Raw genomic sequence first — 17658 nt, 5'->3', positions numbered from 1 at the left:
CTTGGTGTACAGTGTTAAGTGTGGGTCAATGCCTAATTTCTGCCATACTAATTTCTAATTTTCCCAGTAATTTTTGTCAAACATTGAGTTCTTTTTCTTTTTTTTTTTTTTTGCTGAGGCAGTTGGGGTTAAGTGACTTGCCCAGGGTCACACAACTAGGAAATCTTAAGTGTCTGAGGCCAGATTTGAACTCAGGTCCTCCTGACTTCAAGGCTGGTGCTCTATTCACTGCGCCACCTAGCCGCCCCCCAAACATTGAGTTCTTATCCCCAAAGCTAGGGTCTTTGGGTTTGTCAAATTATTAAATTTATTTTAAATTTAATTTTAAATTAAATTATTAAAGTTATTGACTGTTTTGTCCTTTGAACCTTACCTATTCCACTGATCAGCTAGTCTATTTCTTAGCCAATACCAAATGGTTTTGGTAACCACTGCTTTATAATATAATTTTAGATCTGGTACAGCTAGGCCACCTTCATTTGATTTTTTTTCTTTAATTCTGTTGAAATTCTTGACCTTTTGTTTTTCCATATGAACTTTCTTGTTATTTTTTGTAGGTCATTAAAATAGTTTTTTTGGGAGTCTCATTGGTATAGCGCTAAATAAATAGATTAGTTTAGGTAGAATTGCCATTTTTTATTATATTTGCTCGCCCTATCCAAGAACATTTAATATTTTTCCAATTGGTTAGATCAGAATTAATTTGTATGGAAAGTGTTTTGTAGTTTTGCTCATATAGCTTCTGATTTTCCCTTGGCAGATAGATTCCTTATTATTTTATACTCTTAGTAGTTACTTTAAATGGAATTTCTCTTTGTAACTCTAACTGTTGGATTTTGTTGGTCATATATAAGAATGCTGATGACTTATGTGGGTTTATTTTGTATCTTGCAACTTCGCTAAAGGTGTGAATTATTTCTAATAGCTTTTTAGTAGAATCTTTGGGGTTCTCTAAGTATACCGTCATATCATCAGCAAAGAGTGATAATTTGGTTTCCTCATTACTTTCTCTAATTCCTTTAATCTCTTTCTCAACTCTTATTGCCAAAGCTAGCATTTCTAACAATATTGAATAGTGATGGTGATACTGGGCAACCTTGTTTCACCCCTGATCTTATTGGGAATGGTTGCAGTTTATTCCCCATTACATATGATGCTTACTTATGATTTTAAATATATACTTCTCACTATTTTAAGGAAAAGTCCACTTATTCTTATACTCTCAAGTGTTTTTAATAGGAATGGATGTTGGATTTTAACATGGGAATTTCTTATACAGACCTCACCTAATTGTAATATTCCTTTGACATAAAGATATACGATATAACTTTGTTGAACTTTATGTTAAAGCTTTTATAATTTGCTTTTATCTCTGTTGTTAACTTCTTTGTAACAAACTTTTTTTTTTTTTTATTTCCTTAAGAACGGTATCATTTGTCCTATAAAATTGTGCGGACAGATAGTCGTCTGGTACGTAGCATTCTGACAGCGCATGGATTTCATGAAGTAAGTGCCCTGATGATGTAATTTTTGTCATCTCTGCTGTCCCATTTATAAGGCTGACATTTTAGCCAACTTTTCCTTTTAAGAGAGCCACATCTGAAAAGTAAATGAACCTATTACCCTATGATAGTGCTGTCATCTCTTCTTGTACGTGGAAAATGTACAAGGAAGTTATTATGTCTTTCTCTCTTGAAGATGGTACTTGGATTTTCTTGGGGTTTTTTTAGAGGCTGATTTTTCTCATAGAGCACAGGCAATTATTTGGGAATGATTTTAATTTTTTTTGTACTCTCAGCTTAACCTGGAGTCTGAAATGGACATTTCAATGGAGGTCTTGACCTTGACTGATAATAGTTTATATTGTAAGTTTATTTGCTTCTGAAGAAATCTGGGTCTGATAATGATTTGTACCTAAGAGCTGATGATTATAGGAACATGACATTCATTATTCTAAAAAGATGGTAATTATCTCTTTACTTTTAGAAAAAGAATAAGAGACTAGTATCTTTATGATTTGTTATATGAGAATCAATTTATTTCTACTTGTTTCATTTTTGTGATTTGTTGATTTCTTCTTACCTGAGTCCTTTCCTTGATAATTATTTCCCATGATATTTCTGTCTGTTTTTTATGACTAGTTTCCCACCTTGTCTGAGACTAATAGGACTGTCACTTCAGGCAGCATTGATTTTTTTATCTTTCTGGATGCATGACAAACAGTGATTGTTTTTTTCTATTCCAGTTAGCTTTTTTTCTCCCTAGAAGTAGGCCAGGTTTTGTTCTTATCTTTTTTTTTATATGTCTCTTAGGTTCATCCAAGCAGCACTGACTATAACCTCATGTGGACAGGATCCCATCTAAAGCCCTTCTTACTTCGTACCCTCTCTGAAATGCAAAAGGTCAATCACTTTCCCAGGTAATACTAGGATACTCACTTTTAGCACCATTTAAAATTACCTGCTTTTAGGCACTAGGAGAAATAAAGAAAAAAGTCTTTCTTCAAAAAATCATTCCTGATATAGGATACCTAGAAAATAATGTGTATATCTACATTATATGCTACATATATGCATATATGTGTGTGTACAAGTCCACACATGTATATTTTTATGATTTAGTGAGTTCAGAAAAGTTTTCTGTTTCTTTCATTCATTTAGCTTAAGGCTTTGTTGTCTTTAGTAAAAAATGTTTTGAGAGAAGAACATTACTAAATACACAGCTGTGATCAAATATTTTTTACCTTAGCATGAATGAGTTTCTAATCATATTTGGAGTGTGGCTTTTGATAAGGAGGATGATAGAGAGAAATCTGTATAACTGAGGTATCTGAGTGGTGCTTTCTTAATGTTAGTAAAAGAGAAAAGGGTCTGTAGAGCAGCCAAGTTGGGCATGTCAGAGGTGACTGTCTAAGACTAACCATGGCCATGTTAAATACTGTGTTTACTTTGGTAAGTACTACTTTAGGCTTTTTCAAAAGTTAGGTTCTGATTTTTAAAAATCTTCAGAAATTTTCATTTCATGTTGTCAGAGTAGTTTATTAAATTTCCCATAGGGTACTTGTAGCACCTCTCTTCCCATACCTTAGAGCTTCTCTATGACAAAACTCATGGTAGCCTAGATTTTGGTATAGGATGGGTTAATTTTGATTGGGTCAGAATGTAAATTCCTTAGACATCTTGTTTATAACTTGTACTCATTCAGGAGTTTTATAGTTGGTGTTCTTGATTTTTTACATACACCCTCCCCCCCCACATGTTTGTTATGACATCCTAGTTAAAAATTTTATAGAGATCCTTGCTGTCAGGTTTAGTCTTGCGTGCATGTAAGCCTTGCTACTGAGAAACCTGAGGTTAGTGGAGTGCTTGAGTGATGGGGATAAAGTCAATCAGGAGTCTTTCCAGCTTAAGCCAGTTCACTCTTGCTTAAGTAACATGGTAGCTCCTCTATTCCTAAGGGCTTGACAACAATATGGCACCAAGCTGCCTAAGTAAGAGTGAACTGGCTCAGGTTGGAAAAAAGAGATCAGAGCTTCTACATCAATGAGTAATAGGATTAGGCGTAGGAGTGGCTACTGAACTTCAAGCCTGGGCAAGATAGGGAAAACTAGTTTTAAAAAAATCATTACTATAATTTTTTAGAGGTATATCATAATTTATCTTTTCCTTGTATAAAAACAATGTTCTCTGTTTTGAAAGAAAAATAAAATGATGTTTTTAGATCATTTAGGAAATAACACATCTTATAAAGCTAGAGATCCAGTTTCTCTCAGAAACTACTCAGAAATATAACATTTCAATTTAAACATGAATTTCACATAATTCATTCTTTAAAATTGTAGAAAAAGTTTGAGTAGCTGATAACTCTGGTATTGATTCCACAAATTCATGTAATATTTAAAGAGAGACAATAGTGCATAGTAGATAGAGAACTAGATAACCCCAGTGCTTTTGTGACCATTGGCAATTCGTTGAATTTCTTAGTCCCCTGCAGGTATCTAAGATCACATGTTATATGTGAATTGTTAGTCTGAGGACTACCTTCACACCAGAAATTAACCATATCAATGAAATCATAGCTCTAGATTTAAAAAAATCTAATAATAATAACATTATATTGAAAAATATTCTTAGGATTTATAAAATTCTTTTCTTCCCCTTTGAAGTAATAATATAAATGTTATATCCATTTGATGGACAGAAAGCTTAGTCCTAGCCCATGATCACAAAACCAGTGTCAGAACCAGGATTCTTGTAATTCTAAGTCCATTTATTTTTGTATGTTGTCTCCCTTTTCCTCCCAATTAGATTGTGAGTGTCTTGAGAACAAGGGATGTCCTTGGCTTCTTTTGTATTCCCAGGATTTAGCACACTGTTTGATACATAGTTGGTACTTAATAAATGCTTTTTGATTGATTGATTGACTTTGCATTATACCTTAGTAATTATACCTTAGTAATGATAGAGTGCCTGTGGAAGGGATCATAGATAAGACCAACCCACTATGTGAATGTGGGCAAGTCTGACTTATTTGTAAGGTAAGATAGTTGGACAAGATTTCTGAGTTCTCTACTACTATTATATCCTGTCTCAATCAATCAACAATAATTAAGCACCTATTATGTGCCAGGCACTGTGCTAGGTGCTAGGGATACAAAAAGTCCCAACCCTCAAGGAGCACATAGTCTAAGGGGAATACAATTTGCAAACAAATATATCAAATTAAGTAGGAAATAATTAGCAGTGGGATCATAATTAAGAAAAGTTAGGAAAGGCTTCCATGAGAAGATGAAATATTAGGTGGGACTTAAAGAAGCCAGTGTGCTGGATGGGGCTGCGGGAGTGGAGGAAGAAGAATTAAATAACCCAGAAATGTTAAATCTTAGGTGCTTAGAATGATAGTAATGCCATCAAGTAAAAGTAGAGAACATGAAAAAGAGGGGCAGATTTCAGAGTGAAGATGATAAGGTCAATTTTATATGTTAACATGAAATGGCAAGAACATTTAGGAGGAGATGTCCAAGAAATGCCATGAAAAGTGAGATACTTGTACTTATATGAAAGAGCAGAATCATTAAGTAAGATAATTATTATAAAGTACTTGCACAGGGCTTAGTACATGGGAAGCTGTATTTTAATGTTAGCTGTAATTATTAATGCTATCTTTATAACAATGATAATTGAAAACATAACTAGATAAGTGAGAATATGTAGAAAGAAAGATGTGAAGATCATAAAGGGGCTTTTTGCAACTTAGGAAAGAAGATAGTAGATTGAAGGGATAGTAAGGTTATGGGAAGATAAGGGAGAAGAACTGAGCATGTTTATAGGAAGAAGGAAGAGTTAGAAAGATTGAAGATGAATAATAATTAGATTTTCATTGGGCTTTAAGGTTTACAAAATGTTTTACATATCTCATTGGAGCCTCACTGTGCTGTGAAGTAGGTGTTATTATTTATTCCTCTTTTACAAATGAGAAAAGTTGAAATTTAAAAAAAAAAGGGTAAAAAGGAAAAAATGAGAGAAGTTAAGTCACTAGCCCCATGTTACCGAGCTAGTAAATAGGCAAAGCAGGATTTGAACTACAGTCTTTCTGACTCAGTCTAACATTTTGAAATAATAATTGAAGAACCAGAGAACAAAGGAAACAAAGATTCTCAATGGAATGGCCTAATTTGATGGTAAATTAATTGTCATCCCCTAAGATGGGCTAGAAGTAGAGAATGGTACTGATAGCAAGAATTTTTGAGATAAGAAAGAAAATAGTTGAGGGAGCTCATGTTGGTTTATCTAGATCTTTTTAATAATTAGAATGTGGCATTCTCTGCTGAATAGTAGTAAGAAAAGGGGAGGGATTGGTAGTTTGAAGAAAGAAGAAAAAGTTTGGAATTATCCTCAGTGTAATAAGAAATTTAAGAGATGAAAATAATTAATATGGCAGCATTGGGGGACCAAGTGAGGTTAGAAAACAAATTTGAATCTAGTTAACTTGCTCCAAAAGTAGTTGGGAGTAGGAACAGAAAAAGTAAATTATGAGCATTACTTGAGGATACAGGAGTGGAATAGAGAGTAGTGTTAAAATTATCATTTTGGTGAAGATTTTGACAAGAGGGAAGTGACAGTAGAATAGGGTTGATATACTTGGAGAAGAGAGAGGGAATTTAAAGACTTGATGTAACACTAAGGCTGAAGATCAAGTTAATAGGATGAGGAAAAGTGGCCAGTTAAAAGATTATTGTCATAGAGGGGAATTTAAGACCTTAGGGATGGAACTACATCAGATTTGATGGTGAGTTCGAAAATGGGATAACTGCAATGTATATATGCTCAGTAGAATAGTGGAAGACAAAGGTCATGGGATCTGAAGAAAATGAGGAGCTATGAGACCATTGGTTCAGAAGAGTTTTTCACATGAATGTTAGGGCCACCAAGGCTGACAGGCAAGGAGAGTGGGGAGCCAAGTCCAGATCCTTAGAGGAAGCTAGAAGAGTTTCCTGAAGGTTAGTTACATGTTAGCAGCAAGAGCCAAGAGAGAGTGGTATAATTGGACAATTTAAATTCTACAGGAGAAGTTGTTGAATAAATTCATTTCAGTTTGCTAATCGTTTATAAACTATCTACCATGTATGGTACCAGAAGTAATTTGGTATTTGATGGTTAGAAAGCCAGCCTTGGAATCAGGAAGACCTGAGTTTAAGTTCCCTATTTGAGACATAGTGGATTTTAGACTCTAGGAAAATCACATAATTTCTCAGTGTCTCAGACAGCTGATACTGAGCTTTGTGGGTGGAGGGAATTTCTTCACTGCAGCTTTCTGATGAAATCACAAGTTTAGTTCTCCCCCATGTATCCCCTTCCCACCAAAAGACAAATAGAAAATCTGGCTCCTGCTTTTAGAAGTTTCTATTCTACTTGAAGGTACAACATATATGCAGATAAATAAATATGCTGTAAATTAAAGATAGCAGAACCAAGCATAAGTGGCATAATAGAAAGAATTCTACATTTGAAGTCAGAATTTGGTTCACATCTAGTCTCTGCTACTTAGTAATCATATGACCTTGGGCAACTTACCTAACTTCTTATCTTAATCTCTTCTTATCTTAATTTCTTATCTTTAGAATAAAGAGTTTAGACTAAGTGATCTATAGTTCTTTCCAGCTCTAAATGCTATGATCCCAAATGGTGGTGATGGGAAGATGCTAAACTCAAGGCCTGGTGTGAATTAGGAGACATGAGAGAAGGATTGGCCTGCATTGGGCAGTTGCAAGGGTTGTAGTATCTCTAGAAAGAAAGATGAGTTTTGGTTAATGTGCGGTTAAAAAATAATGTATGTGAGTAAGAGGTCAAGGGTGAAGCAGGATTCATAATAATAAAGGGATTCTGAGGGATGCTTAGACAGTGGAAAAATAGGGGCCAGGAAGGGTGAGGGCCCAACTCTTTTGGAGAGGTAGGTTTATGGAAAAGAATGATGGGAAGGAATTTTGGCTAGGACATTAATTATATGCATAATAGGGAACTTTGAGAAGAAAATTGGAAGTGCAAGTTGGTTTTATCAGAATTAGTTAATGGAGAAATTTGTAGAATTAATTAGTCTAAAGGTTCTGATGAAAATGTTGGCATGATAATATTTCTTTAGATACCAAATGAATTTATCTTAGCTTCATTACTTGTGAGAAGCAAATAGGCTCCCTTCCATAGGGGAGTGGCACAGGGTTGATAAGGATCCTTAAAAAACTATAGGGAATCAGTATTACTATGCATTTGAGCTCATATTCCCATCATATCTAAAATCTACTGTCTATTTTTGTTAGCCCTTGAGAGTATGAGTATATTGCCAAGTCTCTAAAACACAACTGACCGAGAAAGAAAAAAAAATTTTTTTTGGTATGATTTTAGGTCTTACGAACTAACCCGGAAGGACCGACTGTACAAAAACATTATTCGAATGCAGCATACACATGGATTCAAGGCATTCCACATCCTCCCTCAGACCTTCCTCCTGCCAGCTGAGTATGCAGAATTCTGTAGTAAGTGATTAACTGAGAATGTTTTGCCCCCAGCTATTATACCTGGGCCAAACTCACTCTAGTGATTATTCTAGGTCTATAAGAAAAAGAAAAAAATTTAAATAATTGTAGTTCCCAGGCAGAGAAATTGTGAGATACGCATTTAAAACTTAATTAACTTTATTTGCATTATGTACTATGATTGCTTGCTTTGTATGTGTGTGAACATAACTTTTTGAGTGCCACATCCTTGCATTCCTGTGTTTTGTTTGGTTGTCCCCATGTAAGGACATTCTATTTCACTTGCCTAAGAGCTACATACATATGAGTTTAATATTGTTTGTCACTTATCCTCTTTACCATGTGAGCTGCCTTTTCATGTCCTTCATTTATATGTTTTGATGTCCAACTACCACGTCTTTTATTGGCCTTTTTCTTTTGTGTACTGTGCCTTTATGTCATCTGTATTTGTGTAAATATAAGGGGATCATGTCATATTTAATCTGGTTATTTGTGTTCCATTTACAGAGATGATTTTAAGGCTAGGGAAGCTTCTGGTTTCCCATTCCTTCCATGTTAGTTTAGGGTACAATCTTAGACCTTAAGATTTAAAATTTTTTTCTTTTTTTTTAATGAACTTAATCATCATGAAAACACTAACATCCTAATATAAAAACCAAAAAAGATGATTGTATGTGAAATTAAGTTACATATAGTTTATTTTTAAGTATATATTAACTTTGACATCATAATAGACTTTGCAAAATTCTGCCCAGTGTTAAGGCATGCCATCAGAACTTTTCACATATATTCCAGTAAATGAATATTTAGGGAAATTAAATTAATAGCACCAATAGGCATAGCTTTCTAAAGCTGGTTTTGCTGTGAACATTTGAAAGTATTTTTTAGAATTGAGGGGGGAAAAATTCAAATACTGTATTACTCAGCACTTTAGGAAAGTACCTTTGCATATGATGGGCAATCAACATTTATTAAATTCTTCTAATATAGAAATTCTTAACCTGTTTTGTGTCATGAACCCCTTTGGCAGTAGAGTGAAGACTAAGAACACCTTATTAGAATAAGGTTTTTAAATGGATGAGAAAACATGTAGAATTATAAAGGAAGTATTGTATTGAAATAATTATCTGATTATTTAATAAGTCACAATACCTAGATTAAGAATCCCTGTAGATCACCATAGATTTTACTGACAGAATTTTGAACCTCTAGAAGGCTAGGTTTTAGAGACTTTTCATTTACAGAGAACTCAATTCCATAAGTATTTATTATATAGTATGATCAAGTGGGGCATCTGGTTATTTTATAATGGTAATGTTAAAATTTGTTATAAGGTTAAGTACTTAATACCTCCTCATACAGGTCTCTGCTTTATTCCTTCTAATGGTTTGTTGGACCAACCATTAGACTTTTCACTTGATGGCTAAGAATATTTCACCACCCTTGAATGTGGCTAACAAACAACCATTATTCCACCAACAATAGCAATATATATAATAGTGTCATGCTTAGATCCAGGTCTCTATACTCTTGGTCTAGGGAACCACTATTTTATCAGGAATATAAAAACTAGTATTAAAAATAGCCTCTAATGTCAACCCCTCTGAAATAATTTCTACACATTTTATATCTTTCAAGTTTTTTAAAAACTATAAGCAAGTCACTTATAGTGGAACTTCTCAGACTTTTTCATTTCATGTCATATTTAAATATTGCTAAAATTTGCTTTAACATATCCAGGGAGAAGGAAAGGGAAAGTGGGAAATAGAGTTGAATAGTGGAAGTGCTCTGCCACTCCAAATAATGAAAATTGGCATATTGTTCTGCTTGCAGAAAAATCTAGAAGTGTAAATCTTTGAAAAGATGTTGAACTCTTATAATGAGGGCAGGAGACAGAAGAGCTAGACTGACTTCTGGTTGAGGGAATAAGGGCAAAGGAAAGAGCTCATATCGCCATGGCCAAAGGTAGATTTCTTAGAGTCAGGACTGAAGGTGGAGTAAAGTTGGAGTTATTTTGGGCAGAGGAGAAAAAGGAGAAAATTTGAAGATCATAGGCAGGCCATCTCTAACTGCATATTAAAGGAGAAGAATTGAAACTTGAATTGCATGGAATGTTCATCGTGACATATTGATGTGCCAGGCAGGTAATAATTGGTATGAATGATATTGATATAGTGGTAAAGAGGTATTAATTGCTCAAATTTGTTCAACAACTTTTTTGGAATGAAGAAAAATCTTCACAGGACATTTACATTGCCTTAGGATTAGTGGTCCTGAAGCATATACTTTACTTCTGTGTTTATTTATATACAGAGGAATGCTATGCAACATTGTAAATTGGTTCTGTGAAAATCTCATGTTAAGTAAAACAACATTACAAAGGACAGTTATTTCTTTAGGTACTGAGTTCTGAATGGGATGGCAAACAGAAGGAAGGGAAGTTTATATTGGGAGTTCAGATCCTAGTTTGGAATTACCTTATAATTTGACTCGAGCAATTGGCTAATAATTATTTTATGTTGGGAGTTTGGTTGTAACAGTTATAATATTTTCATGGCAAATTATGTTAGGAGTGTGACAGTATTCCTTCTTAATTTTCCCATTTATTTGAAGAAAATCAAGAAAAATATATTCCTCACCTAATTTCATATTACCCTTTTTTTTTTCTTGCTTTGAAATGATAGCCAGTGCTGCTTTTAGCTTTTTTTTTTTCTTTTTTTTTTTTTTTCTGCATAGTACAAGGGGCAAACAAAGGTTTAAATTAAAAGAGCAGCTTCATAATACTCTTGGCTGTAGTAATGGGTTAGGGAGGTCTCTTCATCTGTTCCTGTTCCTTGGTTTTCATCTCTTTTTATGGAATGGAATATAAAAGTATTTATTATATACTTACTATATGTCATGAACTAAGCTAATATTGAGAATTCAAACAGAAAATTGGGATAATCTCTGATTCAGTTGTAATTAGACTACATATAATGGATGGTTCAGTTTCATGATAGGTTACTTAAGTTCTTCCAGAAAAAGTAGTGGATAGATGACAAGTTCCCTGGGGCCTTAGGTAACAATGTTAGAGCAGATGGACTGGTGGGAAGTGGGCTGTGGGGGAAATAGGAATGTATTAGGAGGGAGGATATTTAATGACTCCTTGTGACTTCTGGTGCTACTAGCCCATCCCTGAGCTGTTAATAAGCTGGAGCAAAGAAGGTGAAAGTTTTCCGTTCCTTCCCGGGTTGCCACTAGTATTTTGATCCTGTTCATTGATCCCCTTTTGTTTGTCTCCTCTGGATTTAGCCATAGAGCCCCACTCCGCAAAGCTCTCTCACCTAATGATAAATCACCTGGCATATCATCTGTGGGTCTCAGATGCTCCCCTGAAGACACAGGGCAGACTCTAAGCTTTCATAGATATTCAGCTAGACTGTGAGTCATTATATTATTATAGACTTATCTTCTAGTGAATTAACCTTTCCTCCCCCCCCCCCATTCTTTCACCCCACCCACACCAAACACATTCTAGAACTAGTGCTAAGAACAACTATAATATGTAAAGTGCCTGAGGGTACTGGTGAAAGGGAAAATCCAGATTATTTACAAAGCTGCACCTTTTCCCCATTTTCTTTTTTTCTCTCCCATTTTCCTAATAAAGCTTATTTTAGTTCATAAAAACAGGTTACTTGTAGAATTTTTTTCACTTTATTCATTGATCTAAATTTTGATGAACTTTCCCCATTTCTTAACTCAGCACTAGTTATTTTTCTTTAGTAGAATTGATGAGAACTGGTGAGCATGGTGGCAGATTAAGATGTAGCTGTTTGCATAATTCTCTTATTTTAGAATGAAAGTATCAGGGGTATGCAAGTAAAGTAAATTGTTTTTAAGTTGTTTGAAAAACAAACAGTCTCTTAGCTACTGATCTCCATTTAGAGACTTGAGAAATGTCCTTTACACCTGGCAACCTTTGCTGAACATTCACAAACCTATAAACTTATGGTCTATCTTTTCCCCTTGTAATGTTTTGAACAGATTCCTATTCAAAGGACCGGGGACCTTGGATAGTAAAACCTGTGGCCTCTTCCAGGGGACGTGGTGTCTACTTGATAAACAGTGTAAGTGGAAAGCAGATAGCAAATCTCTTTTCTTGCTTGAGGTCTTCATCTCTTCCTGAGTTTCTATCTTAGGGAAGAATGTTTACTTTTCAATAGGAGCAGTTATTTCTGAGATCAGCATTGTATAGTATATATGGGAGGAAGAGGATTTTGCTACCACTTAGCTTATTGCCAACGTTACCTGCCCCCATTTCAGCAGATGCTGTAAAGCTAAAAGTCTGCTTATTCAGTTTATGGGGTACTCTCATATCAAGGACTAGGAGGTCTGCTATCTATCTTATTTTGGCATATCTATATAGTAAAAACTTCAGCAACAATTACCATTCAATATCATATATTTAGTTTCCATTAAGTACAAAGTCCTAGATGTTTACCCTAAGGTTATCATGGAGATAGCCATATTTTAAAATATGGCAATTTGGTTTTCTTTTGTTTCTATAAAAGACTTTGAAGTCTCTGGTCTTTGCAAAATTCTCTGTTCATATTTCTAGGTTGTACTCTGAAATTCATTTTTCATATATGTAGAATATGTATGTAATAGTTGCAAAATACTTTGTAAAGCTTAAGGACCATATAAACACTAGCTGCTATCATCATCATCATTATCATCATCCTTATTATTTGGAAGCCTACTAGCCATTGATTTTTCAAATTGGAAAAAGTTCTAAATTCAAGTTGATCTCAAAAGTTGAATGCAAAATAAGATGTCCCATATTCGTTCTTCCCCAGGGGATATTACTAAGATTCTGTTAATAATTGTACAGAACTAGGGCAAAGATGTTTCCCTTGAGAGGCCTTTTAATCTAGGTTTTTATATATTTCATAAGGCCAAACTCATATGCCCTGTGTCTCTTTTTTCTCCTCTTTGACTTGGTGTAAAAATTCTCCCCTTGAGAATTTCTGGATAGATGCCAATGGCTAGTGTTGTTTGCATCTCTTAGAAGACATTAGTTTGAATTTAGGTTTAAGATGCCAGATTAAATTGCTTTTGAAAAGTCAAGTATGATAAAAGTTTGCTTCTCATTTTGTTTGAAGTCAAAAAGTGTAGGAATTATTCCCAATTCATCTAGGACATTTTTATTGTCATGAATTCTTTGCCATAGTGAATTATTTTTAAATCATCTTAATAAAGGATAGAAAAATAAAACTTTCTTTGGTTGATATAAGATGTATAATGTATGCTCCTCACCCCCATCTTTGTTTCTCTCTTCTCTGTTCCCCTCTTTTCTCCATCTGTTCTTTTTGTCTGTTTTCTTCTCCTTCCCTTCCTTCTCTGAATTCTCCTTCAAAAAGCCATTTTATAAAGAGTGCTATAGTTTCTGGGAATATGATGGACAAAATATTTAGGTGCTTCCTTTTCCCTGACTTTTCTCTCTCCTTGTTTCAGAGCCCCCCTACAAAATGGTTGGCAAGAACATTTATCTCTTTTTCTTCCCCCAAAGTTTTGGAATGACTCTTATTCTTTTAGAATTTGTTGTAAGTGCTAGGCAAAAGCCTGAAAAAGTGCTAACAGACATAGAGTGTAACAAAAAATGTTCCCATCCCATCAAAACTCTGGAATTTTATTGCCACTTTTACATGTTACACAGATGCTTAAACCTTTTAATTAATTTTGTTTTTTCCACCTATAGGCAAAATTTCTAATTTTCTGTTCTTTTCTTTACCTGGATTCTTTCCCATGGAACATGTGACCTATGTACCCAGTTGCATGAAGTAATTCTTTCCTATGCTGCTGCCTGGCTTCCTCTTAGATTTGAAGGAAGAGGGAGGGAAAGGAGAGTTAAAGCCTGGTTGGAGAGATTGTAAAGTTTGTAAGGAAGAGTTCATTATAAGAAAAATACATGAGAAAGTTATGGCAGAAAGTTATGGGCAGGGGGATAAATTAAACATTTTGTTCTGCCATTCTATTGAAATAAGACCCCAGGTTAAAAATAGAAAAACATGATGTTTTATAGAATATTATAGAAAACCTAAAATCCATTTTTGATTAAACAAATATTCATTAATAGAAAAATAAAAACAACTATTAGCTTTAACCCCTTTAAAAATTATAACTAAGTACCACAGTTGTATAATCACTATTTTTATATTAGGGAAAATAAAATATTTTATCTATCACCATATATAACCTATGCTAAGCTCATAATATGTATTTAGTGAATGCTGTATATAGTTGTGTGTTCATTGATCAGACACAATGAGCTATGATTTTAAAATTGATCAGACACAGTGAACTATGGTCTTAAAATATTTTTCCTAAGAGTTTTGGCTTAGAATGCTATAGCTAATAATGTGATTCATGGGTTATTAGTCCTAGAATTATGATGATTAAAATGAGATAAATAAGAAGCTGTGAAACAAGTATTGATGTCACCATCAACAATATTATTTACCCATCTGCGCCTGATGGTTTTTGTTTTCTAGGAGCTTTGCAATATTATTATTAATGTAAATAGAAAGAAAAGACATACATATATATATATATATATATATATATACACTTACACAGCTGGATTTACTGTTATAAAAAAGCCTAAATAAAATTAATATTATTTATTTTATATCCACATAGTGGAATAAATGTATGTTTAGGGCAATAAGTCAAGGAGAAGTCTTGGGAATTAAATTTTTCTTGTAATAAGGACTTGAATAAATATAACCTTAGGTAGTAAAGATATTTGGGTGATTATATTTCTGTTTTATTATTTCTTTCTTTCAATATTTCTAGCAAGAGAGGAAAAATTATTTAAAGTTTGGAAAACATATTACTTTACTTTAATACATTACTTTGTATAGGAATTAATGAATTCAGTCAATGAGGGAATCTGACTTGTGAGAATCTGATTAAGAAAATCTGAAGGGAATCAGAGACTTATTATTGGTCATTCATAGATGATAGTGTGAATGAATGCTGGTCTCAGAGTCCCAGTGAAATCATAGAGTAGTAGAAAAGATATGTGGAGAGAGTTTCATATTATTACTCTATGAATACAAATAGGAACTAAGAAAAGAATTCCAGATCCCTTTGGTGAATAAGCCCAAATGAGAGACTTATTAATTTGAACTGTCAATATAGCTTATTATTTTTTAAACTATGAGAATGAATTTCAAATACTAATTTTATGGGTTGACAAGAAACCAGAAAATTTTTGTTAAATACACTTTGTTATATTTGTTACTTCATTCATACAGGTACCACCTCTTTTCATGACCTGAATCTTTTATCGCTTTCTATAAATTTTGCTTGAGAGTCCACGTATTGTACTGGAGAGCTTTTCTCTTTATTTCTATACATTGAATGTACAGCAATGGAACGTGCAGGTGTTCCATAGAGTATAACTTAACTTTTGAATAACTTATTTTTAAAATTTCTGCTTATACAACTGGTTATATAGAGACCATCCACTTTTTCTGTTATATGTTGTTAATATATTGTAGTTAGTCAGTCTCAACTTTAATTCTTCTGTGACTGTTATCTCATGATTCAGACTCATATATCAACACTAGAAAAATATCTTTTAAAAATATTTATTGTCATCTTCTGTTTTTGTATCTTCATTTCTCAAGAAATCTTGTCATCTTTTTTAACGTAGCATAAAAAAAGAGAGAGAAAAAGAAGCAGTTCAGCAAAATGAGCTAACATGTCAACCAAGTCTAACAGTTCAGCAAAGTGAGCTAACATTTTCAATGAAGTATAATGATATATGCAATTCTTAAATCCTCCAAATCTAACCTCAGTTATTAGCTGTATGATCTTGGGCAAGTCACTTGATCTGTTTACCTCAGTTTCCTCATCTATTAAATGAACTGGAAAAGGAAATGGCGAACCATTCCAGTATCTTTGCCAAGAAAACCCCAAATGTAATTACAAAGAGTCAGCCAGGACTGAAATGGACAACGTGAGTCAAGTCACTGTGCTAAGCACAAGGAATACTATTAAAAGCAAGATTGTTCCTGCCCTCAAGGAACTTACTTTCTCATAGGGGAAAGACACAAAGGGATTCTGAAAAGTGTTGGAGAAGGGATCTATATTCATTGGCATGGTGAGGAGATGGCCACAAAGGAGCAGGGAGATCTGGCCTCCTGGTGAGATAAGGCAAAAATCTCACCTACCAGAGCTGAGGAATTTAACAGTGAAATTTTTTCTCTGTTTTCCTTTCTTGACCCTATATAAACTTTTTTTTTTTTTTCTTTCATCTGTTTCCAAATGGCACAGTTCCTTTCTGCTTCTCATCATGTTGATTTCTTGGAACCTGGAAGAGCTTGGATGTGGAGAGAGCACTGGGCTGAGAGTCAGGAAGGCCCAAGTTTAATTCATCACACTACTTGTGTGATCCCAGGCAAGTCACTCTGTCTGCCTGTTTTCCCAACTGTTAAAAGTGGATAATAATGACACTTCTCAGGGTTGTTATGAGGATCAAATGAGATAATAATTGTGAAGAGCTTATCACAGTACCTGACAAATAGTAGACATTTAATAAATTCTTGTCCCTTTTCCTTTTCCCCATCATCCCTAGCCCCTCTCTCCAGGCTACTCTCATGTTTTGCTTAGTGAATAGGGAGCTTTAATGAGCTATATACGAAAATTAATTTATTTGTCATCTCACCACCAACTGACTTCCTAGATCAGTCACTTAAATTATGTTTCATCCTTCCCATCTCTTTACAATTACATTATCCTTTTTTTTTTTTTTTTTTGATTTTGTGGCCATAACCTTGGTAGAATCCTCATCTCTTTCCATCTTCTACTTCAGTTGACTCCTGGATTGCCTATGTTAGTTGCTATATACATAATTGCTGGGAAAATCTGCCTCAGACAGTATTTTCATCATCCTCATTGTCATAATTTTTAATTATGTAGCTCTTTAAACATTTAATTGGTTTACATGCAGAATCTTATTTCAACCTCTGTGACATAGGTGCTCTTATGCCCTGCATATGTGTACTTGACAGAAGCAAGAATTAATGTATAGGGAAAATAGCTTGACTTTCTTTGGGTCATGAAGCTCATAAATTCAATGGTGGGATTTGAACTTTGGCCTTTCTTACTTTGGGTACTGTTTGCTCTATTCAGTAAGCTTCCTTGGTTTTCATAGAGTTCATTGCTCTGGAACCTACATTGGCTTGCTCCTACCCATCTCTTTTTTTTAATTTTTTGGACTAATGAGACAAAATCACTCATCCCACTTAAGTCAATAACTTTGCAACTTTCTGTTTTAGAGAGTTTCCTGTGATACTCACAGATTAAGTTACTTGAGTGTATATTAGAATTTTCTCTACTTCACTTGGTAACCTCATCAGCTCTCATAAATTTAATTATCTCTTTGCTGCTAATTCTCGTATCTACTTATCCAGTTCCTGTTCTGGAACTTTTGAGTGTTATAAGTAGTTAGCCAATAAACATTAATCACTTATATATACACCAGTCACTGTGCTGACCAACAGTTTCATATCTCCAATTGCCCTTCACATTTCTCAGACTGGATATCAAGCAAACATTTAAAAATCAGTATATCTAAAACT

The 17658-nt window shown here is 34.1% G+C and overlaps 1 protein-coding gene across 24 annotated transcripts in view; it reads left to right on the top strand.

Annotated features, from left to right (window-relative positions):
* The window catches only part of TTLL5 (tubulin tyrosine ligase like 5), a 402838-nt gene that overhangs the window by 34706 nt on the left and 350474 nt on the right, over positions 1–17658 (top strand). For 22 of the 24 annotated variants that reach the window (XR_012486466.1, XR_012486468.1, XR_012486467.1 and 19 more), the window contains exons 4-7: positions 1424–1506; positions 2313–2419; positions 7899–8029; positions 12053–12135. Coding sequence is in view for 21 of the 24 variants with exons in the window: in XM_074289958.1 (XP_074146059.1) it covers positions 1424–1506; positions 2313–2419; positions 7899–8029; positions 12053–12135 (404 nt within the window). In the remaining 3 variants the exon portion in view is untranslated. Of the gene's footprint in view, positions 1–1423; positions 1507–1798; positions 1866–2312; positions 2420–7898; positions 8030–12052; positions 12136–17658 lie in introns of all 24 variants that reach the window. The other 2 variants (XM_074289964.1, XM_074289975.1) reach the window with 1 other exon arrangement.

Source organism: Sminthopsis crassicaudata, chromosome 2 (genome assembly GCF_048593235.1).
Source record: "Sminthopsis crassicaudata isolate SCR6 chromosome 2, ASM4859323v1, whole genome shotgun sequence".
Classification (NCBI taxonomy): domain Eukaryota; kingdom Metazoa; phylum Chordata; class Mammalia; order Dasyuromorphia; family Dasyuridae; genus Sminthopsis; species Sminthopsis crassicaudata.
This window is presented reverse-complemented; position numbering and strand designations above follow the sequence as displayed.